Here is a 22,242-nt window from a genome sequence, read left to right on the forward strand (position 1 = left end):
GACCTGCCATTAGGCTGGACTCACACAGACCCCCCTTGCCTGTGCTCACATGAACTTGTTCCTGTTCTTTGGCAAATCGTGTACGGACAAAGAGACCATAGAAACGTATGGCTCTTTATCCTTTATCCTTTCTGCCGCATAGTGAAGCGGCTCAACAGCCGTAGCCAGTTTCTTCATCAGTGTCTGCTGCTAAAAGGTGAAAACACTGATTTGAAAAACTTGATTTCATTTTGAGTATCACTTGAATTTTATGCATGTTTTCTATATTATTCATAAGGGCTTTTCTTATCTTACTTGTATTCTCCTAGAGCAAACGTGCCCTGTGCAACTGTATTAACTACATTAAACTCCAGTGTAGGCCTTGTGTGCTCGGCAGATAAATAAGAAAACATGACCTACATCCATACAGTTTTCAGTTTATTTCTTAAAATAACAGTTCTGTTCTCAGAAATAAAGAAAATAAAAGTATACTGGCTCTTATCCTAAAAATCACTGAGAGCTGAATGGTTTAAAAAAAAAAAAATAGAATAGCACACGCTAATGGACTTAAATATGCTCATACACAACTCTGTGGTGTATAGCTTTGAACGATCACACTTTTAAAACGATTGTTAAATTATAATTCTGCTTCGACCAGCGTGATTAAACTATACAATAGAAACCTCTTCTCAGTTCTGTTAAGTACTTCCAGACAGCCTTACATAATTAGTCACACTCTTTAACATTTGGTTCTGGTATGCTGCAGATGTCAGACTAACTGAAACAATCGGGTTTGGCTGTGTGCACAATCCGATCCGATCATAAATTAAAATCCTTGATCGGCCCTGATACAGATCGGGACATCCCTGCTGAAAACCATGCTTTAAAATGCTTGTGCGTGCTTGATGGATAAGATGTTGTCCATTATTAACAGTTCCAGTGGTTAAAATGGAAGCTGATCTACATTTACGCAAATGAGTGAAATATACAGATTACGTAGTTCCCATGGGACTTATAATATCACGCTTCTCTGAATAGTGCGTCATTTAGCTAGAGGCTGTTCAAGTTTATGATGGTCACAGTGTAAATTTATCATTAATGAGATGCTGTAATGTGCATTTTCTGTTGGCCTCTGACAGTGGGGAAAGGCTTGGACCAAAAACAAGCACAAAAGTTCATGACTGCAGCTCCTGCTTTGTCACATACAGTCCTATGGGACAGGAGCAATTAGAGCCAGTCCTGCTTGGGTCGGGGCTCTTGGATAGATGTATAGTCTGACAGCATGCCTATCTGCCAGTGTTATTGGCTCACTGTTTTTTTTTTTTTTTTTTTAGCTAAAAAGCATATATATCAGTATGTGTTCTCCTCCTTAGCGTCAGATAGCTCCTATCCTGTTTTGACATACAGCACCTCTGAGAGAAAAATCCCGAGGAGCCATAATTTCACTATATGCGTGTTTTAGGGAAAGAAAAGCTTAATGGTTTTATCTGGAAGGAATGTTTCCATCCCTTTCCTTCCCCAGCTGTCATCCATACGCTCTCTTTATACTTTCACTGTAGTCTAAATTCTACTATAGCAGCATCCTGTAATATCTTCCTTTATTATTTCTGTTTTTGATATCTTCCAATCTGCTTCTCCAAAGCTGTCATTCTCGCCGTATGTGCTTCAGTCCTCCCCTTTGCTTAAACCTTCTGCCTTGCAGAACATGCATGATGTGCGCTGACAGCTTGGATTTCACTTAAATCAGATCAAAGACAGCAATTATTTGAGATTATTTTTTCATCCTTTGTACTGATAAAGGCTGAGCTGACATATAAACAGTGTTATGCTATATATATATTTCATGCTGGAAAAGAATTGATCATACTTTAAACAGCAGTGCCGCTATCTAGAAGTATAGGAATCTCAGTGAAACATAAAAGACAGGTTATTTTTCATAAAAGACTTTATTTTTCTTTAATGACTGGCAGTGCATGTCACATGTTCTCCATCCTCAAGGCAACTCAACGTCCGCTCTGGATTTGTCCGCTATCTGTGTTTGCTTTTGTTCAAGTGTTACTAATGTATCTCTATGTGTGATTAAAAAAAAAAAAAAAAACTATGAAGAATTGCATTGGTATAAGGGTATATATAGAATGACCATGGCTATACTTACTATAAATACACAGATAAATAACAAAGAATGGCAGAGTGACAACATTGTGAACATTTGGCCTGAGTAGAATCACACCTCTTAAATTAACTTTCACAAATAAAGCCAAAGATATTTACATACCAAAGCCATCTCAACCATAAGCACATTGGACACGCACATTGTTGCGTGAGTTCACTTTCCGTTGGGGGTCGTAGGAAGCCCCAGATGTCCAGAAAATCCCAGAAAGAAGTAGACAGCAGGTTGAGCAAGGCCTGTCCCCTCATTACTTGATTGTCAGGTATTCGAACTTATAACAGCTTTAAATTGCATAATTTTCCATGCTATTGAAGTTAAACATCCAAGTATATCCAATGCCCCAAAATATAATGAAAGTAACGTTTCTTTCAATAAGTCACCATTAGCTGCTCAGAAGAAATCTTGTATCTTTAGTAAATGACTATTTCTCTCTATTACATATTGAATCTCAAGATGAGTGGGTAAAATAAGACACATGGGAGTAATACTGACTGGCCCCAGGGAGCTCGATGGACTATTACTGTCCAAACTGCTAGGTACTTACTGAGGGCAATGGCATCGGTCTTCATTTCAGCATTGGAGGTAACTAGCTGCAGTGCAGACAGCTGGAGTTGTTATCGTCTGGGTGCAAACACGTGTCTGTCTCTTCTTTGTATCTTTTACAAGGGGCAGTTGAACAATGACATTCCCAATTCTGACATTACAGTATTTATTTATGGCTAGAAAATAATAATGACGGGGACTGAGGTGTATTTGAACGGAGCCACAGTTCAGGGTTTCAGTCAATTGGTCGGATCATGAGGCGGACTGACTTGAGGGAGTAGAAACCTCCTCCGTAGTCTGCCCAGAAGATTCCGTCCTGAAATTTGCTGCGGTAAACTCCCCCACTGTACCACACGCCGTTCAGATTGGTCTGACCACAGGCGTTGTACCACCAGCCGCCTTTATGGAAATGGGCGCAGTTACCTGGTGAGAAGAAAACAAGATCAGAGTTACATAGTTGCTGTACCACTAATAGTCAAAGAAACACCGTTAACTGGTAAATTCACATACCAGAAAAGGCATCCTTGTCACGATCGAGCGTGGTGAACTGTTTGCCGTTGTGACTGCTGAACGAATCGCCAGCGTTGCCCTGGTAGGTGCCTAGCCTCAACCGATAACCCTCACTCTCTGACTCCAGGTGGAAGCTGCTGTACTCGGCGTAGACCTTCTTCCCCGTCCAGTCTTCCATCTCTATCATCAGCTTATAATCGCCCTGTTTCCCCAGGTTGTAGATATTCTCCAGCCCAAGCCAATGTTCACCATCTATGTTGCCAAAGCCTTTCTGTTGGAGGCAAGCACCACAGACATGACATTTTCAGATGTGGGTTGATGTTCAGATGTGTCTGTATTGTAGTTGAATGTTGAGGTAGTGGGTTAGACAGTGCGGTTTAGCTAACTGGTGAAAAAGATGTTTTCATTCTGTGGCCCATGAAGGCACCATGTCCAAAAAACACAAACAGTAAAACAGGGTAATACAGTTTCTTCGCAGAGTGGTGAGTTTAGAGGAGTCAGGAATCAAGTGAAATGAAAGGAAATCTGCTTCCAATTGAGACGATAATGTGTTAAGGTTGTGATCCATGGTTTCTCACTCAACAAATTAGTTAAATGGAAGGGGCAGTGGTGATTTGCCTGGACTGGATGAGAGTTGAGTACAACAAGTGCAGAGCAGCGCAGACACATTCTGTCCTTGATCCAAACAGCATAAAATTATTGATTTTTAAATCTAATTTCGTGTCTAAGGGAAAACGCGTGCCAGGCATTTTGTCAGGCATTTTGTCAGGCTATGTATATGAGTCAGTTTTTATTTCTGGGTGTTACAAAAACTCTTCCTTCATCTCTCTGCACAACTGAACTCTTTTGCTGCACGGAAAGAAAGTGATGAACGGGTCATTACCAGTGGGGCTGAGGCCAAAGCTGTTGGCCCCTCTCAGTTATTTAGCTTGTCTCAATAAAACCGGCATTTACCCTCTTAACCTAATATTTCCTTTTTTTGTGAATCTACCTTGTAGTTCTCCCAGTTCCGAAAGAAGTTAACAGAGCCATCTTTCCTCCTTTGCAATACTGTCCATCCTCCATTGTCGAGACCGTGTTCGCACCAGACTTGGATCAGTCGATCGCTTTTGTCTGTCTTCAGAAGGAAAATCCCGCTGGTGGTGTGGCCGGCCTGTCGCACCTGGAGACAGTCCTTGAAAGGACCTGGGAATGGAAAGAATGTTAGCCATAAATTAGCTAAACCACAGACAGAGTAAGCCCCCTTAACAAATAGATTATCCTGTACCTTGACCTTCCTATTTTATCTAAAGTGGCAACTTTCTCTAGAAAATATCTATATATTATTTTGCTTAAACAATCCAAAAGTCCTGCAGCTAACCTAAGTGTGTGTGTGCTCGCTCTTAAGTTGTTATATGAATATTCAACTAGATTTAGTCTTCCATTGTAGACATGGGGTAATGCTGCACCCAAAGCTTATTTGCTCTGTGTGAATATTTGTTAAACCAGTATGAACACATGTGTTTGGGCTCCAGGGCCTAAAGGCTTCTAATAGATTTTAGAGCTCAGTAGTACCCCACCCCTAAAGCTCTTCAGCACTGTCTTGTATTTTTCTAGTAATGTCTTCTTTAATGTCGACTTTATCAGGTTCTTCAAGTTGATGTTAAAACTAGTGTGGTGGTTTTAAAAAAGCTTCAGCTAGACCATGACAATGGTCAAGAAATTTGTGTTTACTGTTGTACTGAACCTACATGGAAGAGCGCTCATTAGGGGTTTGAGGTGTTTTAGGTTTCAAGTTTGACCCTTTTTCCCTCCCTGATTTAGATCTACGCCATCTGCAGTAGAAGTATGTCCATATGTATAGAGTGGCAGTCAAATGGGGAAAAATAGGAAAATTAAGTGTATATTATTCACAACCATGTAGGTACAGTACCCGTCATTGTTACTAGATAAAACGTTTTTTGGTCGGTGTAGGATGAGCTCTCACAAAAGCTAGAGACCGACACCCAGACTTCTGTTGGCTGCTTCTTGGTTGTGAGAGTTGTGGCTGAGGCCTTTGAAATTGGAGGATTACTTATCTGGAGCTCTGACGAGCTTTGATTAACTAATACATTGCTGACATTACAGCTCAACAAGGACTTGGTGAGGTAGGAGGGGAATTATTATGCAGAGTTAGAAATAGCTACACGAACACTCAAGTCCTTTTGTCATCTACAAGTGGAGTCCCTGCAATTTTGCCTCCTACAACCACAATTTTCTTCCATCTCTCAGTGTCTCCTCGTTTATTTCTTCTCCATGGAGGCTTTTAAAAATATGCCCTTTATGCTTCTCAGCTTGTTAAACTAAAAATCATTATTAGAGCCAGACAATAGAGGAGGGTGTCGACAGCTGAGCACAGTGTTTCGCTGACTGGTTTCTGAAGAACTGAGTGGACAAGCTCTTAGCTAAGCACTTATCTGACACTTTGGGCTAATTCACTTCACATTATACACAGTAACAAAATTAAAAGAAATACCACACTGTGGTATAGACCTGTTTCCTTTCAGCCGTCATCACGCAGACAGACCTTCTTTTATTCCCCCTTTTGTCTGAGGGATGTTATGAATGATTTCATCCATTTCACCATCGGATTGTATAACCCTGTCAACATTCCCTGCCATACTCTAATCGCCAGTCAAAATACTACAGCCCGGACCAAGTTTTAGGAGCCATTTCCAAGTAGCATTCTAACCTTGCAAATTGGTTTCATATTGGAAATGATGTTTCTGAGGTTTCAGACTTAGTCAGTCTCAGGGAGAAAGGTACAGAGGAGCCATGTCCGTATTGGACAACTTTATGTGATTGGACAACTTTGCGCAGGTCTTGATGAACGGGTTCCTCAGGTGTGTGTTTTGTTTGACTTTACCATGCCTCTGTATTTCTTGTAAAGGCTGAATGTTAACCGGGCCAAAGCCATGCAGTAGGTACATATTCTCGTTCTATGACGTCTTTTCACAAAGACCTAATCCACATCTCACTAATTTAGTACATATGCTGAGTGCTGAGCAGCCAATGCAGGCAGCCAAGTGGGATCATAGGAATGTATGATTTCACTGCCTCTGTAACATGCCAAGGATGAGCCAACTGTGCCTCAGCAATACCAACTGTTGTGGGAAATTACCATTTGAATTTCAGCCTTTAGCTAATTGTCCTTCAGTCTGTGTGTGTACAGTTAATTTGCACAATTACCGAAATAACCGGCACTTACTTAGAAGGACATTTAGCTTTGGCTTAGCTTCCATTTACTAGAGCTCATTAGATCTAATTGTTTTATAGTGCTCACTTATTCCTCCATTTTCCCTTGATGCTTTGAAACATTCACATACCATCAGATGTAAGCGTTCCCTGTGGCGGTGGAGGATCAATCCCAAAGGGGTTTGCAGTAGGTGAGTCCATGCGTGATCCTCGGGAGAAGGCCCTGTTGTTATTGTCCCTCTGTATCTCATTGGTGAAGCGGCTGTTAACTGGTATGTTCTGCGGCACCACCTGCACCAGCGGAGGAACCGGGGGTAGCTCACCGCGCCCCAGCGTCCTCAGACACTGCTCCTCCAGTGCGGCAATGAGAATGGACTGGTTGTTGACCACCCCGGCCATTGTGGCAAATCGACCCTCCAGCTCCTTGTACCTTGACGCAAGTCGCATCATCTCTGAGGTCACATTGAGGACACGGTTCTCCAGCTGGGCCAGCTCCAGAGAGTTGTCTCTCTTCCTGATGATCTCATGCAGCAGCTGCATATAGAGTTGGGTCACTCTGGAGTTCATGTTCCTGCTCTCTTTCCGCAGCAGCTTCATCTCATTCACCAAGTTACCATCTACATCTACCACCAGCTGCAGCGTCTCAATCTCACGCCGCTGTTTGTTGAGCACCTCCCGCACATCTGCAATGTCCATACGGGTCACTCTGTCCTTGTCTGGCTCAGGGCCCGTGGTGCTGGCACAGATTGGACCTGATGACAGATTTGAGTCATTTAGGTGATTAACAAGAAGCTATTTTCATGGGGGAAAAAAATAGTTCACTATGATAAAAGTTTATTTCTAAAAGAGGTTATCCTTTGTACCTGTGATTCTCTGCTCAGGTACCAGGAAGGTATAGGAACATTTTTTGGCATCGGGGTCTAAAGGAGCTCTTTTACTCCTGTGAAGAGAAGGCTCTTTGGTCCTCCGGGCTCCCCTGGAGCTCCTGCAGTAACTTTCCTCCCAGAGCGAGAGGCACAGCAGGGCGCACAGGCTCCACATCAGCCGCTGCATTGCCGCTGTCTGGCTAGATGTATAGATGGACTGCTACTCCCTCCAGGCCTCCCTGCAAGAATGCAAGACATTAGGAGTTAAGGAGACAGCCTCTTATTTGTTTACGACTGACAAAAAGACAAACAGCAGGGATATATAGTGTATGCTTTTCCTGAGTACACCGCCATAGGATTTTTTTTTTTTTTTTTTTTTAAAAGAGTATTGGATACTTATTCAAATATCCAAAGAAAATATGTAATTATTTAGAGAAATGCGCTAGCAGAGTTGTCAGGCCATTGTTCCGCAAGATGTTGTTTGTGTGGAAAGAGTGAAAGAGAGAACATAGTTTCTGTCTAGCCAACTGGACGAGGTCTGCTTTCTGTTTTTTCGTTAGTTCCCCTGCTGACAGACACCCCATTTTTCTGAGGTCCTGTTGTTTTCCCCTATTAAGACGGTCTGATACGGGACTACTGCCTGTGCTTTATCTTTGATAGCATTTTAAGCATTTTATCGTCTTCTTGGAACATTTATTTATTTTTTTTTCAACCACAGGAATCTTTCCAGAAGTCAGTTTTTATAAAATGCGGAACTTTTCAGCATGTTGGCCACAAGAGTCTGCTTACAGCTCTGTTTCAAAGGCCATAACGTATCCCCTCAAATTGTGACTGTTCCTCAGTTAGTACAGTTGAATGTCCACTAACGTTCAGTTTGCAGGGATTTGTCTACAAGTTAAGTGACTTCAACTCACATAAAGCTATCATGTCACCAAAGAAGAGATTATTGAGATTAATTGTGATTTATAAATAAGTGGACTTGTCTTTTATTGTTTCAAAGCAATCAGACACTAAACCTAATTACATATAAATGTAATGAGATTTCATTCTACATTCTCATATCCCTTAAGGAACTGATTATTCGGCCAAAATGACCTGTAAGAAGGTTCACACAACTCCCTTTAAAGCTCCGACCTTCTTGTCCCCTGCTAGTGGTGCCTTGCTGGTAAAATACACTGACCTTTACTTCCAATGCAGCTTCCTGTGAGACAGGTTAAAATGGCAGCGGGATTGTTAGGTAGGAGGTAGTATGTGTTTCACTTGAAAGATTTTTACAAACACAGTCGCTACAGGGGTGTGAGACATGGTCAAAAAATAATATGTGCAAAGCTGTTTTCAGCCCTGACTAATTTGCACTCTGACTCCTGGCACTCACACAGCCTTCTTATTTTCCCCTCTGATTCTACTTCTGTTTCTCATCAGGATACAAACACTAAACACGCTCACACACACACACACACACACACACGTACACACTGCTCTATTTAACACCCCGGCCTCGGGCCGTGCAAGGCCAACACTGTCGGTCTTTACTCAGTGCCACATCATTAAGCCCTACCTCCACCCTGTGTGTCTTCCACATGACGCCATTGTGGTTCTTGAGGAATTCTGGCAATTCTGTCACTTGGAACAATGTTGAGAGGGGACAGGACAGCAGCTAGTACTGCACACACACACACACACACACTGATGCGGCACTCCTGCTGCTGCGTATACTGTGTGCATCCATTTATATGATTGAATACTGTGTGTGCATGGCTGTCCAGAGACGTTATTCATTTTCATGGCCGCGTGTTTTTCCAGCAACCCGTGCATCTGACAGCGTATCCAGGTACTGCGTCCTTGCTGACCTTGGTGAGAGCCGCTAATGACTTTAACAGCAGCATCGGCAGTATCACTCCTCCAGTGCATCTTCTCTTCCAGAATATGGCTAGCGCTTTACTGTTGCGATCAACTCCACAGAAGTGTACACACAGTTTAGGGGGCATGAAGAGGACAGGGAACATTACAGCTCATCCGTCTGCTATTACCTGCTTCACTTGACATCTCTTTTTTGTCATATATTCCTTCTCTGTCTCTCACATCCGGCCTTTTGGAGGTTCCTCCTGGGTGGTGGTTCTGCATATGAGGGGGCTAACCTCTTTTACGGAACCACAACATATCAAACACATTCCAGGGAGCGTTTAGAGGTCACCAGTGTGTCTTGAAGGAACAAAGTTTAGAGTGTTTCCTCAGAACAAGCTGAGCGGCTTTTTTCTTCTATCTAAAAAAAAAGCATAACTGAACACAGAAGTGTTTCATGACTGTGAGGGCTATGGAGTGGAAAACAAAGTGATCATCCGCTCAAAAGATTATACGACACTCTATGGTTACATTCACCAAGCTGTGCCTTATGTTCTGTTTTGTATATTGGACGTTTGGATTTCTTTCTCCAAGCTGAGAGTTGCATCTACAAAGAAGGGAGGCTATTTTCATTGAATCATGTTTATAGTGATCTGTATAGCTGCCCGTACTGGTTCAGCAGAGATAGTGGAGGAGCTGTGCCAGCAATAGCGCACATCTGGTGCTTTTCAGATTCAACAACAAAACGCAGAAGATATAAAAGTCTGCACGCCTGAATGGACACCACTCGAGTGTTTCTCAACATGCTGCTCTGAGCTTATTTACAGAATATGGTTTTAGCTTGCAATGGGATTCCTGTACAATCCCCTTTTGTATGTATGTGTGCATTAGATGGACTGTTTCCAAATCTATGAGTATTATTTAGCTCAAGATACGTCATGAGGTGCTTCAGAGAAATGTCAGAAGATAGAAGAGCAGTGAGCCGTGTGTAGATACTATAAAGAGTACACGCTGGAAGGAGATGAGGAGCAGCAGGCTGTAGGGCTGAAACAAATCTCAACAGGATAGCACACATAGTAGATTAAAGATAGAAGAGGCTAATATTGGCAGAAAATGGGTCACGTCCCTTTTTCCCGTCCTGGCCATGTGAAGCAGAAGCTGAAGCTAGGTTGAAATACTCCCATTCCTTTTTCTTTCTTTCTTTCTTTTTTTTTTTATTCTTGAAAGATTGCCGCTCTTTTCTCCGGCTGTTACTTTCCATTTAATTTCCTTCCTGCCTGTGTAACCTCCCCTCCTTTTCTTCCTTTTCTCAATACTTTCTTCACCCTTATTTTTCTCTGTTTGGTCTTCCTCTCACTTGTGCTACAGTTAAACAAAGGCATATAAAAGTCAAACAGCAAACGAGAGAAACTGAACAAATTTTCTCCTTCACCTCAATAAGATTTATTAAATTTCTTGTCTCACTGACAAACCGATTGCGTATTCCATAACATCCATTTAAAACGAGTGAAACACCGCCTGGAAAAAAATAAATAAAAAGGATTTGCAGCAGTCAACTCCGCCAGCCTTGTGTTTTGGCAACAGTATGAAGTCTTCCCTAGTGCTCTGCTGGGTCCTCACTCCCTAATGATTATGACTAGTCAAGAGACATGTGTCTCTGTGTCTTTATGTGCTCCAGGTTAATTTATGTTCATGGCACATTTTGGAACAGACTTAACAGCAGACTGTATATAGTCTGAGTTTGCTCGTTCGCTGTACTACACACGCTTTCTTTCAAGTGGGAATGATTTTCAGTTGAACAAGACACAATCCTTGCAGTGTTTAATCTCTCTCATCTTCTAAAGGCATGCTCTATGCCTGCAGCTGCGCCTGTGCGGTATTTTGCTTTTAATTTTATGTTCATCCTGTTCGGTGTTTTAATGCTCTCCCATATGTGATGAACAGCTCTTCTGGTTCTCTCTGAATCCATTCCTTTGACATAGAGAGGAGATTTGACTGTGCGGCCTCAGGTTTTGGTTGCTTTATCTAATAATAATTCACGAGCTTAATGTCATGATGACAGATCTCAGACAAAAATACACTTTCACAGTCGTTAGCATGCGCCCATATATACGGACGCACAAAGTGCAGTATTCGACTCAATGAAACTCAGAGCAACTGGCTTTCGTCTGCCTTGCGTTCCAATGTGGGAACTGATGTTCTGCATTAATGTTGATTAGCTTTGTGCCTGAGTAGGAGACTGAGATAATTCTTTTTGTGCATGTTGTAAGAGAGGAAATGACCAGAGAACTCATTAAGCAAGACGGCTGCTTACATTACTCCTAGGCAGGAAAAATTAGCTTGGAATCGTTGGCTAAAGAGCGTAATGAATGTTGGTGGTTAGCTCAAAAAGACAGCCATATGTCACACTTACGGCCTCACATTACACTGTATGAATTGGCAAAAAGCCTCTTAAAACACAGATATCATTTTTTTGGCCTGAACAAATTGATTAATCAACGTATAGTGTAATCTGCCTGCCTGGAAGTCTGACTCACTGCAGGTGTCTGGTTAGAGGCAATGAAATAGAGCTTTGGATAAAGTCTATGAATACAGTGTAATAGGAGCAAAGAGAAATAACTTAATATGATATATTTAATCAACAAGCAACGTTTCCAGGTGTATGTACGCCAGTGGATTGACCGTCCGAAAGAGTCTTGTGGACTTTTTATGCCTCTATCAGGTATGAAGGATGAGCTTGAGCCTGCGAGAGTGTAAAATTTAGACTGAGGCTGTTCAACTGCCAGTACTATCCGCCTGTGTTGCGTGGGTTTCAGATCTCCTGGTCTCAGTGTGTCTCCCGCTGTGATTTACCAATTCTGATGTGTCATTTTGTAGCCTGATGGATTGCAGTTAAACAAGCACAAGAGAAAGACTTGGATATAAATTATTTATATTTTCAGAGTAAATGTATTTCCCAGTCTCAAAATCCCCTGCTTCCACTCCCCTACATCTGTTCCTCAAACTTTCCCACAACAAGTCCAAAATGCCCCAAAACACACAACACCTCATCACTAGACAGAAACGGGGGGTGGGAGGGTGAGAGATGAGTGAAGCGGTTCATAGTTATGGAGGAGACGCGCAAGCAGCAACAATGAAGTGCAGTTTTATTTTACATGACAACGTGGAGCTCAGCCAGCTCTTTGTGCAAAGCCAGGGGCCGACTTCCTTCCAGCTTTTTAATCCATACGTGATATAACCGACCACCCTTTTTGTCCACAGAGCTGTGCAGATTTCAGTTTTTATGTTTGGTTATTTCCTCTACTGTACTCAAGCTTGTTGACTCCATGTTTTTCACAATTGAAAATATTCGTAATTATGAGTTTCAGTGCCAAGTCATAGGTTTTTAAACTTTTTTCTATGGAAACTGACCCACACCGTTGTTTATCTGACCTAGCAACAGTAACATAGGAAGTCACGACGGTAGGAGAGCTCTGGCTGGTGGTTAGCGGACCAATCAGAAGACGAACAAAGGGTCATTTAGTGACACAACCGCTAGTAGAACTGAGGCTAAAAAACCTTGTTACCTGCTTCAAATAAACAATGGAAAGAGAATCAGAGTGAAGAACACAGCAGGAGTGGGGAAGCAGTAAAAGTAATGACATTATAAAACTATTAATGAAAACACAAACAACACACTGAGAAGGGCACAGCAACAAGGAAAAAAACCCATCAAAGTCTCATAAACAAAATTGAAGAAACTTTCCAGAGATTAAACACTGCTACTCCATATTAAAGGTGCTGATTTATACCTCATCATTGAATGGTACATGTTGGAAACATTAAAGGGGAATTTAAGGCAGATAGAAACAGCTACAGCAGCATTTTCTTTGCATTCGTGACCTGAGCCAGTGGTTTAGACTGCAGATTCCCACTAGAGTTTAAAATTGAAGTTGTGTTATGTCAAGTGGTTCACTTCAAGGTGATGTTGACTTGTGGTTAGAATACAACCAGCGCTCACACAAAAGTTCTTTCGGTCTCTGCTTTTCGCTACTGAGTTGTCTCCCTTTATGATGCCTTATTAGTGAGGAGTGAGCCCCCAAAATCCCCCTGAGGCCCTGCCAGCCCCCATCTGTTTTCCTTTTTCTTTAGTGAAACTCTAAACATGTGGGCTGATGTTGGGGTCAGAGGTCTATATGTGGGATTAGGGCGCAGCCCCGCCCTTCCTCTACCTTGCCCCCTCCCGCTCGTCCGCTCCACAACCCATGCAATCAATTGGCCTTTGTGGAAAGCGGGTTCCCCCCTCTTCCTCTTTATGCACAGCACACGCATAAATGCACACTGTTCTAAAGACATCCCCAGGGACCGAGTTCACGTAAGGCCATCCCTCTCTATCTGTCATACTTATCAAGATAAGGACTCTCAACTCTCCGACACCCTGCTCCATCACTCCATGACATTCATCATCTTACCTCCCCCATCGCAGAACAAACACTCAGCCTCCTCCTTTCCACAAACTCAACACCCCGTCTGAGCACACTTGAAAATGCTACGTGTAAACACACGTATAAAATTCCTGCGCATCAAAATTCCAGCGTAATCTTCAACTAGAGTTTACCACAGAAATGTATTGCCCAGGCTGACAGATGAGCTCTAACCTCGCCGGTTCAGGTGACTTCTCTCTTGAATGAAGCTGTAATGGGACACTTTACTTTGAGCACATGCTGCTTCCAAGGTTTCTCCCCGCTGAAAAGAGCTGGAGGAGGGTCAGGGGAGAGAGGAGAGCCAGGAGGAAGGAATATTAAAAAGTTACAGCTTTTATATAAAAATTTGTTTGGCTGAATCGTGTACATATTTAGATTTAGGAGATTACCCGTAACTACTCACACATAAACTTTTCCCGGTTTTTATTCCTCCTCTGAGTCACATCTCACCTTATGCTCGTACCTCAGACGACACATGCTTTCTATTAGCTGAATCAACAAGGAAGAACACATAAATCCACACACACAGCAGCAGCACACACTCATTGCCCAGCGGCTCTACTTGGTTACGTGCCTCCACTTCTCCTCTCTGTTTACGCTGACCTCCTGGTCGACCTCTTCCTGTGTACGGTGACCTGTCTTTTCAGCTGTGTCCAAGTCCTCTCATTAAGGGGATTCTAAATGATGTTCATGGTGCAGCCAGAGACTGCAGTCTTGGCTCTTTTCCCTCATAGTTTCTGTAGCTCCTTACCCAGTTCAAAAGTACTACAGCTTCCCGTGTGACTCATGATGAAGGTTTGGTTTTAAAGCGATTGTAATACGTCCGATTTGTTTTGCCGTGGTTGGATTTGACCGCATGTGGTCAACAGTGCACGAGCAGTGTTTTTAGACAAGCCCACGTCTGTATCCAACATGTGTTATCCTAGTCTGGCTCTTTATGCGTCTCTGTTGAGCTGATAAGATCAGCTGAGCTACACATCTGTACTTTTGAAGGGTCGACACGCAGGCTCAGGTTAAACGGTGAGATACTATTGGATGCGTGCCCGTCGCCCAAAAACCGCAGCTGGCTGGGTGAGCGTTCAACCTCCTGCTGCGTTACAACATAATCTGTGACAGGATGGCCGGGGGTGGGTGGTGGCGGCGGCTAACTGGCTTTGACAGCCCGACTATGCACCACCTGATTGCTATTTATTGGCTTGTCCGGCAAGTTAAAAACTTTGAGTGAACAGGTTTTCTGTTGTGATTTAAAGTCCAGGGTGGAAGTTAAGAGACTGGTTAGTTTATGTGTGGACTGGGAGTAATGACCCATTCGAAGCCGTGCAGTCGAGGTTCAGGTGAATCTGAGAGCCAAGCGCTGGCTCTCCAGCGTGGAATGTTCTGGATGCAACTCAGACAGCTGCTGCTGCCGCCTCTTTATCATTTTTAGTTTGCTTTCTTCTTTTCCACTCTGAGTTATTGGAGGTATTGATAGTATGATTTACTACTTCAAGGGAGAAATGAGCAAGCTTGTGAAATGTTTTCCTAGCCTCTTCCCTCATTTTGCCTTTTGCTTCTGGCTTTCTGAAGGCATGTCTGTGTCTGTCATGGTCATTTACAGTAGTTACAGATGTGGCTTTATAGCGAACAGAACAGTTTTCCACAGAACAGTTTTCCACAGATCCCACCAACAGACCAAGGCCTAAGTGAAAACATTTGAAGATAATTGTGAGTCGGTGATATGGAAGAGCACCAGGCTGATGTTATTAGTGTTCAAAGCTTTTGCTATCACGGTGATTGAAGTGTCTTAGATTCATGGGGTGTGTTTGATAAAGGATGTGGTTACGCTTGGCTTACATTGTAGTATCATTTTTTTCCCTCTCACACAACCGTGTGAATGGGACCCGTTCACTGTCACAGAAACTGTCTGTTCCCTCCAAGAGCTCCACAAGCTACAGCACATTTTCTATGCGTCCCAGAGTAAGATCTGGTGACTCCTGTATGAAACAAGGAGAAGCATGTGTTGGGAGACATGTCATCGCCTTGTTATGTGTGATGTTACTGATCTATCCCCTGATTCCATCAGGTTTGCTTGGCTCCGTCCCTGCTCCCCTGTTAGCAGCCAGACTCACATGGTGATGTATTAGGAAACCAGAAACCAAGAAAAAATAAACAAGCCTGGCTCCACAGCTCAGATCTCTCCATCTGATCAAATCAGTCTCACTCAAGTGTTTTTCTGGAATGTCGCTCTTTTCTTTCTCTTCACCTTTTTCCTTTTGTATTTCTCTTGAGGTAGGGTGTAACGTAAATTTCAGAAGTAGTTGTTTCTCCTTCTTACAATAGACGAATTGCCTCTACAGATATTTTCCATTATTTGCGGGGTTCTTTGAAGTTACTTGTTTCTCTATAAATTCAATTTTTCACAACACGAATACCATTCTACAATCCCCATATATTCTTTACCTGTGTGCTATTGCGTGTGTTGTATGTGGACACATGATTTACTTCTCAGCATGCTGTACACAGTGTATCCCAGAGAGACGGAGGAAAGCCAAAGAAGCGTTGCTAAATATTTCTGTCTGCAGCCGCAGCCTCCAGTCACGAAACGTCCTAACTTCTCCGACCTCTCAGTCAGAGCGCTCACAGCTGGCCGGACACACACGCACTCATACATGCAACTGCATACACTACACTCAAACACAGCCTTGCACTTTAAAAGCAGAAATCAGAAACAGAAAAAAAACTCAGGCAGTGTTTACCTGTTTGTTACCAGTGGTGTGTGGTTGGGTGTTTTCCTGCAGTTATAGTTTCATGTGTGTATTGAATTGTGTCTTCACCAGGCTGCAGTGCTCAGGACTCATCTCTCTTGTCTGTCTCTCTTTGTCCCGGTCTTCGGATGCGCTCCCCTCCACTCCCGTAGCTGCAAATCACAATACAAAGCTTTAGGCGAGGCCCTGCTTCCAAAAGAGGAGCGTCTCTCTGTGGACTCAGCTGTCCCGGGGCTCAGGCTGGGGCATGGTTCAAAAGCCGGCCACTTCAACAGACTGAGCTCTAACCACTGATGCCTTTACTTTTTCACAAAGGATGGGGGAGACTAGAAGAGGGAGGGGAAGGAGGAAGAGAGGGGTGGAGAAGGGGGGTGAGGGTGTGGGAGTTGGATATTGCTTTTTTTTTTCTCTCTCTCTCTCTCTTCCTCTTGATTTTTTTGGAGCTGCCCAGCCTACCTCTGATGTCACTCGAATGGAAAAAAAAAAAAGCAGAAAAAGAGAATAACAGAGCTGCCTCATTAAATTTCCCATCCTCAACAATGGCCTTCATGGTTCTTGTAACAAAGAAGTGAGCTGAGTGGAAGGAGGCGAGGTTGGTTTGAAATCAGAAGAGTTTTTCAGTGGCGCTTTTTTTTTTTTTTCTTTGTCCCTCAGCAGTGGGAAGAGTTGATTGTAATGCTGCTAGGGTCTCTGAGCGCCTTCCTGGAGAGAGCAGCTGGATATGTGAGAGCAGGCAGATAAAACTGATTTGTGGTGCTATTGGAGCAAAACAATTTGCTCCAGGTGTAGTCTGCGCCTTGTCACCACTGTCATTTCCTTTAATGTATTAAGGTGTCTGACACATGGACACATATGTTTTTGTGCTGATATATTTGAAAGATGTTTTTAGATACCTGGCTTATAGGAGCGTACAGAGGAGGAGGACATCCCCTCCCCGCCTTGTCGCTACGTTTTTTCCTTCCACCCTTTATTGATGCTGTCACACACGGTGCATGTAAACACAAACTAAGTGTCTTTGTACCCTAACCACAGGTTCTCTGAGCGTTCATCTGTCTGTGGGTGTTCCAGACAGTATGGATTTGTGCATGACTAACTGCTGTTATCCCCTGACATGTTCTCAGAAGAGGAGCTATAGCACTTAAGCCTTTAGGATCCCTGCCTTCCTTGTCTTTTCCCCGTATAGCTGAGCCTCAAAGCTCTTGTAAACTGCTCCTCCTGTTCTTCAGTATTTACACTCATGCACAGTGTTGTGAATGCTTGCCTGTGCACACACGTCTGCGAGTATTATTCTGTTTTCCGAGGAAGCGGGGGCGGTGTGCGGGCTATATGTGTCATGTAGCGTACTGTGTGATAACTTTTTCTTACATCTGCACTCAATCTTGACCCTGGCGTGTGAAAGAAACATTGAGGAGGAGGAAAGAGGAGAATGGAAGGAAAGGAGCACCATCCGTTAACTTCTGAAGCTTGTTAATCTCTCTCTTCAGAGTGGTGGGAAGCTGCTCCTGGGTTTGTGTCTTAATGTTAATATTTATGTAATGAGAGACTAAGAATCTCAGCTCTGCTCCGAGTCTGCCAAAAAGAGGCAATGATTGAGGAGAACTGAGGGGAGAGAGATGGCCTTGCAGTTGGAAAGGCTTAAGAGAAGATCCACTCAAGACATTCATTTAGATCCATCGGGAGCAGATCAGGGGGGGATAAATCTGTTTGAAAATTGAGCAAAGTATACGCAAATAGGCGTGTTTGCGAAGGGTTTTTATTCCTGATTGTTTTGGCCTGTTTTGGATATCAAACAGACCGTCTGTAATTACCAGCTGGTCCTGACACCAAGAAACCCACAGCTGCACGACACTTGCATCATACGCCCAAGGAAATTTGGCACCGTTACGATGTCCAGCCTTTTGTGTCTACATGTTTGCTTTCTAATGAGTCAAGCTCTGTGTGTCAAGAAAACCCTTGTGCTCCCCACCGGCAGTTTAAATAACACCTACGACAGATGGACACTGTCCTCATTTGGCTTGCTCTGGCGCTCTACGCTCGCTGAAGGATGAGTGAACGAGGGAAAAGGGTGTGCGTTTCTCATCATTTAATGCTTCTTTTCCTGTCTGCTGCTTTGTTACAGGGATGTACCTGTCTGATCTGACATATATAGACTCGGCCTACCCCTCCACGGGCAGCATACTGGAGAACGAACAGAGATCAAACCTGATGAACAACATCCTCAGAATCATATCGGACCTGCAGAGATCGTGTACCTACGGTGAGACTCCCAGCAATCATGAGAGATGTCCAGGCCACATTTAATGCAGTGAGGAAGTCTGCAGATCACAAGTCCTCACTCTTTCCTGAGATCAAAGTATGTTCATCATCATGTGGAGGAACAAAAGTTAAAGGGGAGGAGGGAGTCTGCATGAAGTCTGGACTTAGTGATATAATAGCCTTGCCACTTCATTTCCTGTTGCCATGGAGACACTATGAAAGAATCTCTGCTATTCATTTTTGTAAAATGGTCTCGGATAAAATGGACACAGACAAGTTTCCTTCGTCTGTATCCAACACTGATTAAAAATAAAATTACATTTTAGAAGATTTAAACTTTCCACTCCAAAAAAATCTGAAAAGTGAATTTCAGGCTTGATCATATACTGTTCCACAAATATTTGCTCTCAATTTCTGTAATTTCTCAACAGTCTTGATTCCTCAACACTCGTGTTTTTATTTAGTTTCAGTATAGTTCAACTTTTCTTCCTTATTATCCTCCAGCAAATGGCTAATAGACATTTACATGCACCAGAAACAATGCATACCTGGGCTGAAAAGAGTATTGACCCATACAAAGTGATTGATGAAGCCTAAACTAATGAGCTATTGCCTTGCACCGCTCAGACGGGTGTTCTGGAAGACAAGTTTAAAGTAAATATTTCTAAATGGATTTTGTGGTTTTGGTCAAACGGGTTCACATGTACTCGTGTTTTTGTTATAACGTCTGTATCTCCTCTCCTTCAGATATACCAGTGTTGCCTCATGTACAGAAGTATCTCAACTCAGTCAGATATATCGAGGAGCTGCAGAAGTTTGTGGAGGATGACAATTACAAGTAAGAAACCAAGGAGAAACAAAAGAAATGGACAAATCACCATATTTTGGCAGAAGTTAAGCATTCACATCAGAATTCAGATTTAGTCTCAGGAGCAATTTCCTGCTTTCAAGGTCGGAGGAGTTAGCAGACAATGATTGTAGACTGTTTGTTTTATCAATACTTTTTCTCGTAGGCTGTCACAGAAGATTGAGCCAGGCACCAGCACACCTCGAGCAAACGCCTCCAAAGAGGATCTTGCCGGTGAGTTTGACTGTAGTGCTCCAGTGGGCAGTAAGTGAACATTTAAACCTGTGTGTTTTGTTTTGTTTTTTTTCTGTCATACCTAGTCTGTAAATTTGTTCTTCCTGCCCATTCTCGCTCACAGGCCAGGAAGCGTCAGCGTCTCCTCTCTGCGGCCGCAAGTGTACGGTAGCAGCTGAAGGAACCAAAGTCCCGGCCACACCTCCGTCACCCAGGAACCTGCTGCCCTACGGACACAGGAAGTGCCACAGCCTGGGCTACAAGTCAGTATTTGTTCTTATCTTGTACAAGGAAGGTATTCACACTAAAATCCTAGCGACTCTTCATGTCTCACTGTGCTGTGTTCTGCATTTCCACAGTTTTATCCATAAGATGAATACAGTTGAGTTTAAAAGTGCTACGTTCCCCAATGCTGGTTCTCGACATCTGCTGGATGACAGTGTGATGGAGAGCCACAGTCCGACCAGGGGACAAGCAGAGAGCTCTACTCTGTCCAGTGGCATCTCACTTGGTAAGGCGTAAACGTGTGCGCTCATGAAGATGTTTTCGTCCTCTGTTCCACTTTTCGTGACGATTTGTATCCACACACAGGGAGCAGTGAGGGCTCCGAGCTCAGTGAGGAGATGTCTTGGCCAGCTTTTGAGAGGTAAGGCTAATACACCCATTTTTATCACATCCTCATGCTGAAAGCAGATCATGAAACACTCCCATCTCTGATGATATCACCTGAATTTTAAAGCTCTGGCTTCAAGATGCAGTTATGCAAAACGACCTGCCATTAAAACTCACACACACGTCATGCACAGCCTTGCTTTCATCTTCGCAGCCAAGCCCATCAATGTCTCATCCCACTGTTGCGCTCAGCCTTCAGCAAATATATAAAAAGACGCTTCTGCTTCTCCGGCAGCCTGAAATGCATTAAGAGCTTCAGATTTAAATCCCCTAACCAAAAGCCCCCATCCCTCCCTCCAACCAAATTGGCTGCTCCTCATCTAGAGCTAACCCATGCAATTTAAAAGGAAAAACAGAAGAAGAAAAAACAAAAAAACGCCACACAGCCTTAACAGTGTCCCATGCCCCCTATCCTGTCATATCCTGTCTTATCCTATTCTGAACAGGACTCGGTTCTATCACTCTCTGGGCCCAGTGACCCGTGTGGCCCGCATCCCCTACAGAGGAGTCTTGAGGCCCAGCAGGTACACCCATCCCGGCCGGAATCAAATCTGAACCAAGCCCTCTCTTATCCTCACTTCTTGCCCCTCCGTCCCCGCCAGGGGCCGCTGTGTGCTGGTGCTTAGAGTGTGTGTAGAGCTGGGATCTTGTGGTTTGTAATAAGTGTGTGTGTGCTGGTGAGATCACAAATTGGGTGAAGGGCTGAGAACCTGTTTGGGGTTATGATTCTTTATCTTTCACTGCATACAAACAGTCAATGATCTGTTTTCTTGAACTTCTTGCATGCCTGTCTCACTTACGCACACATATTGAGGTTAAGGCCAAGGTGTGTGCGTCTCGACATCCAGCAACCAGGGAAAGCTCACAGCAGACAGGACAGCTGAGCCCAAATCTGAAAAGATGAAAAAGTGGAGCACATGGTTGATTTAAAAGCATTTAATAAGCTGCTGCGCCTTATTAAAAGTTGTCTAAAATAAGCTCTTACTATTACCATGTGCTCCAGATCTCATCTTTCCATATCCTAGAGATTTTAGTCAACCACAACTTCTTGTTGCGCTGTGTTTCCAAGGCATTTCACAGCTTGGAGCTCACACTGAGTTTCCACAGTCACACTGTGCTCCATGTGTTTCTGGAAACAGACTGTTACATCCTCATTCCTAAAGTAGAGAGGAACAGACTCTTTGGGATTATTAAAGCCAATTCTCATGGACGTTACATTTAAAGCATCCCTTGTGGTTTAGGGATGGTCTCGCTCTCTCATTCTCTATTTCTCTCTCTTATTCGCTCTCTACCAGCCTTCACTAGGCTCCTGCACTGAGTTTCCTGTTCTGATCCTCTAGACAGACACAATCTGCACACCACCTTGACCATCTCTGCTCTTTTCTGTTAAGATTTATAACTGTGAAATTCAGTTCTGTCAAAACAAGACAGAAAAGGCATAGTTAAAACAAAACAAAAAAAAGTTACCAGTGCATGAAGCACGGTTAAAGACAACTTTGCAGATTGCCTCTGCCTGGAGTATTAGAGTATCTCTGACTGGATCTGGTATGTTTGCGTGCATGAAGACATTTATTTTTTTCTTGTGTGTGTGTGTTTGCAATGTTTGTCTTTGTCCCTTTGCAGCTCAGCTGAGTCAGAGGAGCTCGCAGTTCACTTGTACCCCGGAGCAGTCACGGTGCAGGGGGTGTTGAGACGGAAGACTGTACTCAAGGAGGGCAAGAAACCAACTGTGAGGACACACTCATATATACACAAAGATAACCATACACATCCATTCCTCAATGTGCTGTTCATACCTACATGAATTCAATACAGCATGGCATGGGCAATGAAAGCTGTCTGCCGAGCATAGATGGGACCACAGAGACTCTGTCTGTTCCTTATAGTCCTCTTCCTCTGCGAC

General features: G+C 43.4%; 2 protein-coding genes across 6 annotated transcripts in view; one reads left to right on the forward strand and one right to left on the reverse strand.

The window, feature by feature from the left end:
- Positions 1–22,242, forward strand: part of ralgps2 (Ral GEF with PH domain and SH3 binding motif 2) — a 68,575-nt gene that overhangs the window by 36,957 nt on the left and 9,376 nt on the right. For 2 of the 3 annotated variants that reach the window (XM_084548002.1, XM_084548003.1), the window contains exons 10-17: positions 18,450–18,587; positions 19,334–19,424; positions 19,600–19,667; positions 19,792–19,930; positions 20,027–20,178; positions 20,259–20,313; positions 20,786–20,863; positions 21,963–22,068. In XM_084548002.1, the coding sequence (XP_084404128.1) occupies positions 18,450–18,587; positions 19,334–19,424; positions 19,600–19,667; positions 19,792–19,930; positions 20,027–20,178; positions 20,259–20,313; positions 20,786–20,863; positions 21,963–22,068 (827 nt within the window). The remainder of the gene's footprint in view (positions 1–18,449; positions 18,588–19,333; positions 19,425–19,599; positions 19,668–19,791; positions 19,931–20,026; positions 20,179–20,258; positions 20,314–20,785; positions 20,864–21,962; positions 22,069–22,242) is intronic. The other variant, XM_084548004.1, reaches the window with a different exon arrangement.
- On the reverse strand, positions 1,053–16,555 carry angptl1a (angiopoietin-like 1a). 3 transcript variants are annotated; one of them, XM_084548637.1, is made up of 6 exons: positions 16,322–16,555; positions 7,279–7,520; positions 6,547–7,167; positions 4,194–4,387; positions 3,203–3,473; positions 1,053–3,115 (listed from the first exon to the last, which is right to left on the reverse strand). In XM_084548637.1, exons 2-6 carry the CDS (start codon positions 7,466–7,468, stop codon positions 2,928–2,930), a joined length of 1,464 nt encoding a protein of 487 aa, XP_084404763.1. In that variant the 5' UTR covers positions 7,469–7,520; positions 16,322–16,555; the 3' UTR covers positions 1,053–2,927. The 3 variants fall into 3 exon arrangements, with proteins under 3 accessions (XP_084404763.1, XP_084404764.1, XP_084404765.1); XM_084548638.1 differs by lacking the exon at positions 16,322–16,555 and having other exon boundaries at positions 7,279–7,545; XM_084548639.1 differs by having other exon boundaries at positions 3,021–3,473.

The sequence above is a fragment of the Chelon labrosus genome, assembly GCF_963514085.1.
Source record: "Chelon labrosus genome assembly, chromosome: 7".
Lineage (NCBI taxonomy): Eukaryota > Metazoa > Chordata > Actinopteri > Mugiliformes > Mugilidae > Chelon > Chelon labrosus.